The sequence below is a fragment of the Trichoderma reesei genome, assembly GCF_000167675.1.
Source record: "Trichoderma reesei QM6a unplaced genomic scaffold TRIREscaffold_31, whole genome shotgun sequence".
In the NCBI taxonomy this organism is placed as follows: Eukaryota; Fungi; Ascomycota; class Sordariomycetes; order Hypocreales; family Hypocreaceae; genus Trichoderma; species Trichoderma reesei.
Genome location: NW_006711178.1, coordinates 119,005 through 127,901, shown reverse-complemented (window position 1 = coordinate 127,901; position 8,897 = coordinate 119,005). Strand labels below are relative to the sequence as shown.

General features: G+C 56.0%; 3 protein-coding genes across 3 annotated transcripts; 2 read left to right on the top strand and 1 right to left on the bottom strand.

Annotated features, from left to right (window-relative positions):
• Window positions 1-490: 490 nt before the first annotated feature.
• On the bottom strand, window positions 491-967 carry TRIREDRAFT_112002 (uncharacterized protein; the record flags this gene model as incomplete). The annotated part of the gene is made up of 1 exon (XM_006969329.1): window positions 491-967. One exon carries the CDS (start codon window positions 965-967, stop codon window positions 491-493), a length of 477 nt encoding a protein of 158 aa, XP_006969391.1.
• A 2,481-nt stretch (window positions 968-3,448) lies between these two features.
• Window positions 3,449-4,547, top strand: TRIREDRAFT_112001 (uncharacterized protein; the record flags this gene model as incomplete). Its single annotated transcript, XM_006969358.1, has 2 exons — window positions 3,449-3,985; window positions 4,065-4,547. 2 exons carry the CDS (start codon window positions 3,449-3,451, stop codon window positions 4,545-4,547), a joined length of 1,020 nt encoding a protein of 339 aa, XP_006969420.1.
• An 850-nt stretch (window positions 4,548-5,397) lies between these two features.
• TRIREDRAFT_69960 (uncharacterized protein) lies at window positions 5,398-8,633 on the top strand (the record flags this gene model as incomplete). The annotated part of the gene is made up of 2 exons (XM_006969357.1): window positions 5,398-8,458; window positions 8,527-8,633. The coding sequence occupies 2 exons, from the start codon at window positions 5,398-5,400 to the stop codon at window positions 8,631-8,633; spliced, it is 3,168 nt and encodes a 1,055-aa protein (XP_006969419.1).
• Between the last annotated feature and the right edge of the window lie 264 nt (window positions 8,634-8,897).

Sequence of the window (8,897 nt, the reverse complement as noted above, 5' to 3'; positions counted from 1 at the left end):
TTTATCTCTTGCAGGAAACGTCACACATCAGTCGAGCTGCGCGCCTGATAGAACCTTGAGATGGGCAGAGATGTACCATCGAACCTGGCATCCACGCCACTAGAGGTACCTTCATCCCATTACAATGTCACACTCATCGAGTTTCGCGTTTCGCAAAAAGATTATGCTCCATGGAAATCTGGAGGCGTGTATATTCAGTACGTGCTGGCTAAAAGCAACGCCCGGCTCCGTCGCGCGAGCTCATCCCTATCCATCAAAGCTTTTCTTCATCCCCATAACGCCACTGCAAGTAATTTCCCCTGACTCTGGGTCGTCGTCGTCGTGATTTTGACCGTAGAAAAACCGGAAACCCTACACAGCAGGTTAGCCTTGCATCAACAAAGCAAAATACTCTCATCATGACAATCGTACCATTCATGCTGTGCAGCAGGGTAGTTTGGTCTATCTTGGCCTCCATGGAAGAGCGTCCCAGAAGAGCTATCGGGCCTGTTTACTGGCGGTAGATTTGCCAGTTAAGACCCGCTCGGCCGCCATCAGCAACATCGCACTTGACGTTGCCCTCGACGGAGAGGTCGGTTCCCTCCGAGTAGTACTCGAGCGCGATGTTGAAGATTGCTTTGACATCCTCGTCTCCCACGATGTAGGGTCCTTGACCCTGCTCCGAAGCCTTGACGCCCAAGGTGCAGCCTTCCGACTTGAGGACGGGGATCCAGGCACTGCCCGAGGCGTCGCGAATGCTAAAGGTTCCGTTCTCGCTAGCCCACGCACTCAGGAGGGCGGCACAGACGCGCCAGTCGGCGGCATTGGGAATCGGACCTTGGGAGAAGCTCGAGGGCTCGCAGGTGCTCTGATCTGACGGAGCTGGGTTCCACGTAACGTCTGTGCTGTTCGAGAGCTGGAACTTCTGGGGAGCAGCGCTCACAAGAGCAGCAACGGCCAGAGTGGTCAGGACGGAGAGCGACTTCATGATGGAAGCGATCCGTGCCCCTTTTGCGAAATTAAATAAGACTGTCTTCTGAAGTAAGACTGGGAAGAATAGGGAGACCGTTGCTGGTTAATGCAGAAAGAGGCTGAGCCAGTTGAAATGGAATCTCAGAGTGAGAAGGCAAGTTGCAAGCATGTACGGAGGCAAAGGGAAGGAGAGGAGAAGGGGAGAAGAGGAGAGAAAACGAGGTAGCAAGATCGGCGTTTGCTTTTGTTTCTATTGTAGGTAGGTACATGTATGCGGTGAGGACGTGAACAAGGCCTGCTGCGGCAGAATTCTGAGTCGGCTGTTTATTCGACACCTGGCGAACGGCCGGACAATGGAAAACGAGCAGGGTGTTGTCTGAAACGAACAGCGAACGAACGATCCCGAGCCGGCATCTGATGGCGATCACGAACCAGGGAGCCGCCTGCAGGTGTGCAGAAGTGCCGCGGTGATTGGATAACTGGGCGATTTGATACAAGCGAGTGGTAACCTACCTACTAGGTAGTTGATGCTGTCTGGGGTCGGCTCGTACATATTGTTCGATCGAGGCCGAGGCAGCGCAAGTCCCTTGAAAATAGCCTCAAGTTCATGGTGAGAGCACTAAAGCCATTTGTCGCGTGTTGGGGTTCGGTCTGTGTCGTCCACGGGTCGGATTCAGGTCTGTTCACCTGCGAAAGACACCATGCCGCGTGGTGCTGTGTCAATATGAATCCATATTCGCCGCGTTCATAGGCCACAGCGAGGCTTGAGCGACACGGTAGTGGAAATTAAAGGGCCAAAACCCTCCACGCTTGGGTGCATACATGCAGAGTCCTGTAGGCACCCTAAATCTTCTTTTGCTGATCATCTGCAGTGCAGCACTAGCAAACCAGGTATTCAGTGCCTGTCTGTGCTCGTTTGCATGCGACGGCCCTTTTAAGTACCTTATGAATGCTTGTGCCCGTTGACGATCGCACGCCTGGTTCCGAGACCTGGAGGAGCCCAGCGGGTTCGTGATGGGCTTTAGGCGCTCTTGACTCGTGCTGCCAGATCAGGGCATGATTGCCTCGACACGATCAAGTTGGCCGGTGGTTGGCCAGATGAAAGGAAGGGGAAAAGGAAAGGGATCTTTCGCTTGCCATTGTGACCAACAGAAAGGCTGCATCAATCTTCAAGATGGGGAGTGATGCCAGCGACGCAAATCCTTACTGTTACAGTGCATGAGCAGAATGCCCACATACCTACCAGTTGTGCGGAAACCTGCGAGTACCTGCAGTGCAATCATCGTGCGCAAGGCGATGCTTCGCTCGGGAAATCCCGCCAGCCTCGACCTCTGATACCCACCACCGAATCGAAATTGCTACCTTATCGGAGGGATGCTTGCACATGACTCTTTAACCCAGATGAAACGAGACATCTTATAAGTGGACGATTACCTACCAATCTGATGCCTGAAAAATGACTTCCTCGGTATTAGATGGCCGTGGTGTTACTTTCCTGAGCTCGTGAATGAGCGAGGAGTGATACTGAGCTCCTATTCTGGTGGCTGTGTACTACAGTAGCGAAGAAGCTAAGGCGCAGATGGTGTTGATGTAATGCTCGTGGCGTTGTTGGAACTTCTCACCTCCGGTTGCCCACGGATCCAAGAGCTGATCTCTCCTCATCAGGTCCGGCATCTTGCCCGGACCGGGACCCAACCGGCTTGGTCCTCACTTCATCTCCAGAGCCATTCGTCCATGGTCTCGACCCGCCGTTGCGCCATTGCCAGCCCTCTCTCTTCGTTAGCAGCCCCTAGGCTGAAGCCAAGCTGAACTTGCGGACGCGAATAACACGGGGATTCAGACATCTCTCGAAGTCGCAGCACCAGCAGCTTGGTTAGATGTACGTCCGGCGGAACCTCACGTCCCGACTATCGAATTTTCAAAGCCAAAGCTTGCAGCGATCTAAGACCTGAGGGCCGCATCCACCCAAAATCCGGGGTTGTTGGACGAATTGCGGGCTTCAGCCCCAGCCACGTTTTGCCCTCGGAACCGGATATGATGCCATCATGCCTACATGTACATTGGACTAAACCCTCTTCTCTTAGCACCTCGTGGAAGGCGTCTGCGTATCCCGATTACCGCAAGGCCGAACAGCGAATCCGGTTCTGGTTCACCCAGTCGGAGCTTGTGTGGGTTTATGACCTTCGAGCCCAGAACGAGAAGGAAAAAACGTCACACGGTCCGATCTTCTGGGACACCGAGGGCTTTTCCCTGATGCCTGGGTGTGTCCAAAGTCGTCCGACTATTACCTAGTATATAGTTGAGCTGTCACCCACTTTTGCCTCAGTGTCGCGACTCCGTAAAAATGATTACAGCAATGATTCTATTCTTCGTTGAGCCATTATTGCACATCACCACACAATATACTTGCATTGTGCAGAGTTCACCTGCTATGGAATGAATGAGACAGGAGGGAAATAGAGCACCATACCGTCTTTTGCCCCCACCGCACGCCACAATGCCAAAAGCCCACGACTCCCGCCTGATCAAGTTGGTTGGCAAGATCCTCCATCACGACTTTCACCACCATGGGCCTCAGGACGATTCTGATTCCGACAGCGGCGTCGCCACACCCGAATGGATGGGACCTTACAGAGCTCCGTCCTCGACGTCCTCCGTCTACTCCATTCCAAAGGGCGGCGGGCGAGACAAGAGCATCTCCATGGACCTGTGGAATGAGGCCTACAACTCCCTTCGAGACAGCACGAGATCCGCTGGCCTTGTCACCGTCTACGAGTCGATTTTGTGCCAGGAACTGTCGCACGGACAGTCAATAGGCGGGCTCAATCAGAGTTTGCCCCGATCTGACAAGGAGCGGTTCAAAGCTCTCATCACCATCACCGAGTCTGGGCTGAAGAGGTCTCGCGGGACCAAATCTCAAGCCAACACCTCTGCAAAGGGCATAATCAGGGCTGCTCAGAGGCTTATCAAAAGCGTGTGGGCGACATATCCTTCCACGGCGGTCGCCTGGTCGGGCATCTGCATTCTAACACCGGTGAGCATCCTGTCCTTGTGTACCTATAGACCAGCCTGTGAATTGTTTGAATGGTTATTGATCCTTTTACGTGTCGCAGCTTCTTCTTGGTCCGCCAATTGAAATCGAAGAGATGAAGCGCGGTGCCCTGCACGTCCTTGGACGCATCCCTTGGTACATGCACCTTTCAGAGATTCTGCTCGCCAGCGCCTGGAAGAACGACTTTGACTTCAACGCCCAGCGCGACCGCACCAGAGACCGACTGCTGCAGCTGTACCGCAAGGTGCTGGAGTTTGAGATGAACTGCGTCTGCGCGGCCGCCAGCAGCTGGAACATTGCGGCCAAGAACATTGTTGGGTGGCACGGTTTGGGGGCGATTGTGCGTGAGATCGAGGAGATGGACAATGAGATGACGGCTCTCATGGTCACGTACATTGACAGAGGAGTTGCTGACAAGATTCTGCGGTATAACAAGCAGTTGGAGCTGGACGAGGGAGAGCCGCTTGAGCCGGACTCGAGCCGCGCGGCGAACGCCATCAATGAGCCAAATACGATGGTGACCCCCTCGACGGTCCGAGTTTGAGGAAAATCTTTTTTTTTTCCTCTTACATTTCCTTATTCTCATTTCAGGACCGGTCTTCTCATCGCCTGGTGGAGTTTACAGTTGGTCGATTGGGCAGCGGCGCTTGGAGTCTTGGATTTGTAACATAGAGTTAGAGAAAAGGGCTCTATCTATGTATACCTTGGGGGGTTTCGTACCTTATGCAGTCTCCCATGTTCTGAACGATTTCACGATACGACGAGGACCAGGAGCTCAATGCGAATTGCATAATCTCTCATTGCACGTCTGTTCCGGATGAACCGCTTGTATCCATAACGAATGCTGCTCTGGCTTGACGTGCATCATCACATGCCTCCATTGAACCCGCTCTGCATGATGTCATAGCCTCCATGTTTTCAAGGGCCATTAATTTGATTGAGCCTTGCAATTGCATCGCAAGTCATTTGCCGGGGTCTGACCCAAGTCTGTGCAAAACCCGCATCAAACTTGTTCCGTCCGCACAGAGGACTTCCAACTGCCTTTTGGTGACGGGCGATTTCGCTGATGCGACACGGGGCGGCTGGCCCAAAAAGTCGACCTGGAGCCTAGCAGCACAGAAAACGCGCCAGCGCGTCCCCCCAAAGGTCGAGCCCGCTTCAGCTGTCAGCCGGCTTTTGGGCTTGTACGGCAGTTGTACCTCTGACCTGCGTGCTCCCCCACAAAGGTACGCCGTCTGTACCTGGCCGGCAACCGACACAGCTGTGCCAACAGTCCAATCGCCAACCTCCAGCAGAAAAAACACATTGGCAGCCAAAACACCAAGAGACATCACCACTTCGCCATCAGCCTCGTCCATCTCCCGATCCCGCTGAATGCCCGCGCCTCGCCCGCCATGCGCATCATCAAGCCCTCGTGGCTGAGCCACAGCGGCGAGCAGAAGGACTTCGAGGTCTACAGCTGCCACGTCTCGCCCGATGGCAAGCGAATCGCGACTGCGGGCGGCGACGGCCATGTGCGCATCTGGTCGACCGAGGCCGTCTACCACGCCAACGACCCCGACTACAAGAAGCCGCGCCAGCTGTGCCACATGAGCCATCACCTGGGCACCATCCACTCGGTGCGCTTCTCGCCCAATGGCCGCTATCTGGCCAGCGGCGCCGACGACAAGCTCATCTGCGTCTACCACCTCGACAAGGGGCCGCCGGCCCCGACCTTTGGCACCAACGAGCCGCCGCCCGTCGAGAACTGGAAGACGTACAAGCGCCTTATCGGCCACGACAACGACGTCCAGGACCTGGCCTGGTCCTACGACTCGTCGCTGCTGGTGTCGGTCGGGCTCGACTCCAAGGTCGTGGTCTGGTCAGGCCACACGTTCGAGAAGCTCAAGTCGATTCCCGCGCACCAGAGCCACGTCAAGGGCATCACCTTCGACCCGGCCAACAAGTTCTTCGCCACCGCCAGCGACGACCGAACCATCAAGATCTTCCGCTTCACCCCGCCCGCCCCGAACGCGACGCAGCACGACATGATTAACAATTTTGTCCTCGACGCCACCATCAGCTCCCCCTTCAAGAGCTCGCCCCTGACCACCTACTTCCGACGCTGCTCCTGGTCGCCGGACGGCAACCACATCGCCGCCGCCAATGCCGTCAACGGCCCCGTCAGCTCGGTCGCCATCATCGAACGGACGAGGTGGGACAGCGAGATCAACCTGATCGGCCACGAGGCGCCGACCGAAGTGTGCATGTTCTCGCCTCGCCTCTTCCACACCGTCAAGCCGGGGCAGAACGGGGCGGCAAACGGCCACGGAGGGCAACTGGTGACGGTCATTGCGTCTGCAGGCCAGGACAAGACGCTGAGCATCTGGAATACCAACACCTCGCGCCCCGTCGTCATCTTGCAGGATATAGCGGGCAAGTCCATTTCCGACTTGGCCTGGACGCCGGACGGTCAGACCCTGTTTGCATCCAGCCTGGATGGCACCGTGGTTGTGGCCAAGTTTGACGAAGGCGAGCTGGGGTGGGTGGCTCAGCAGGAGGAGAACGCCAAGGCGCTCCAAAAGTACGGTGCGTCTCGCAAGGGCATGGGCATCGCCGAGGATGTGGACGGACTGCTGCTGGAGGAGCATAGCAAGGCGGGCGAATCAAGGGCTGTGCAGTCCAGGATGGGGGCTCTCATGGGCGACTTCCAGACCGAGTCAGCAAAGGAGTCCACCCCGGCCACGCAAGCCAGCAAAGCTGAGTCTTCCGCGTCAGTCACTGAGAAGGCAGCTGCCAATGGAAGCGCAGAGTCAGACAAGGATAAAGAAAAGGAGAGCGTCGACACAAAGGAAGAAAAGGCAAAGGAAGAAAAGGCGGAGGAGACTGCTGACAAGACGGCCGAACGGGTCCGCGAGCTAAAGTCGCGAGTTACCGTCGGTAAGGATGGGAGGAAACGAGTGGCACCGTTGCTGGTCTCCTCGTCCGGGACTGGGCAGTCTTCGCTGCCGCAAAGCCAACTTGTGGGGTCGACGACAACCAAGAACACACAAAATGACGCTCCGCAGACCATGTTGGACTTGAGCAAGCCTTTTGACGGCCTGCCCAAGGGCGGAATCGTTGCTATGCTGCTCGGTAACAAGCGCCGCGCCGCCACGACTGATTTAGACGACGACGAGGAGCCTGCGGCGAAGCGGGCGGCTGGCGGCCCAACGGCTGTTGTGACCAACGGAGTCGATGGCGTGGAGCATGCGGCCCTCGTGCCCGTCGAGCACGGCGTCATCCCGACTCCCGAGTTTTTGCGGCCGGCCGTTTTGAATCCTTCCATCTCCTATGCCCAGGTGCGCCTTGCCGTGCCCAAGATACGATCACACATCCTGCGACCTCTGGAGCGAGGCGTGCTGCAACCGCAGGCGTCAACGCTAGAAGACGCATCAAAGTACCCGGAGAACAGTATCCTCGAAGCCAAAAACGACGCCGACCCGCGCAATCCAGCTCATGTGCTGGTGACCAAGCGAGGAGTCTTGGTATGGCAGGAGTTTCTGCCCCGAGCCGTCATTCTGGTGACGGCGAGCAAGCACTTCTGGGCCGTGGCCTGTGAAGACGGATCATTGCACGTCTGGACTCCCGCCGGCAGACGTCTTCTCAACCCCGTCATCCTGGAGTCTCAGCCTGTCATCCTCGAATGCAGGGACTACTGGCTGATGGTCATCACAGCAGTGGGACTTGTCCACGTCTGGAACCTCAAAACGCAGTCCTCACCGCATCCTCCCGTGTCCGTCGGCCCTATACTGGACATTGCAACGGCCTCGCTAAATCAGCACTCGGCCACGCCTGGCCCTGGCATCACATCTGCTCACCTCAACTCGACCGGCCACATCGTCGTCACCTTGACAAACGGCGACGGCTACTTTTATGCTCGAGACATGTACACGTGGCAGCGGCTGAGCGAGGCGTGGTGGGCGGTGGGCTCGCAGTACTGGAACTCGAACGACTCGTCCATCTCGGCTTTGCAGTCCACAGCGGTTGGCCCCACCTCGAAAGAAGACAAGGAAAAGGGAACCGTCACCGTGTCCTCTGGCATCATTCCTTTCCTCGAGCGACACACCACCAATGAGTTTCTTCTCAAGGGAAGGGCCTATGCTCTGCAGCGCATCATTAAGACTGTCATGCAGAGATCGGAGGCGGAGGGTCTGGAAAGCAGTGTCAGCATTGCCCACTTGGAGAATCGGATCGCTGGTGCTCTGCAGCTGGGCGCAAGCGACGAGTTCAGATTATATCTGTTCATGTATGCCAAGCGTCTGGGAGCAGAGGGTGCCAAAGGCAAGGTAGAGGAGCTTCTCAACAGCTTGCTGGGCGGTGTGCTGGAGGAGAAGGAATCGGAGAAGACGGTAAGCCGGGGCTGGTACAGCCAGGATGAACAGCTATGTGGATGGGATCGGAAAGAGTTGCTTAAGGGAGTGGTTCTTATTCTTGGTACGACATTCTTCCCTTTTCCCTGAACCGATCTTTTGGACGCGAGCTAATCTGAACGCGATAAACAGGTAAATTTCGCGAGCTGCAGCGCCTCACAGCCCAATATGCAAGGCTGATAGAGCTGAACTTGGATGACGGCTCGGCAGACGGAGACTCGATGGACGTTGAGGCGTAGACCACCCATGTCCACAGAGAGGAGGAGGGCGAGAACCACGACCACCCAGGCGTGTATATTAACAGGTCCTCGCGTGTTTTGAACTGATTTTGCGGCACGTATCTAGAGGAGGGTAGAAAGGATCGACGGCAGGATGGGCATTTCTGTTGAATACTGGAACAGTGACTGCGTCTGGCGCTTGGGGGAAATGGGGTCAATTCTCTTGCTTGTTTTGCTGCTTCTTTACCCGTAGGGGCTCTCTTTTTCCTTTCTTTTTTCTAATGT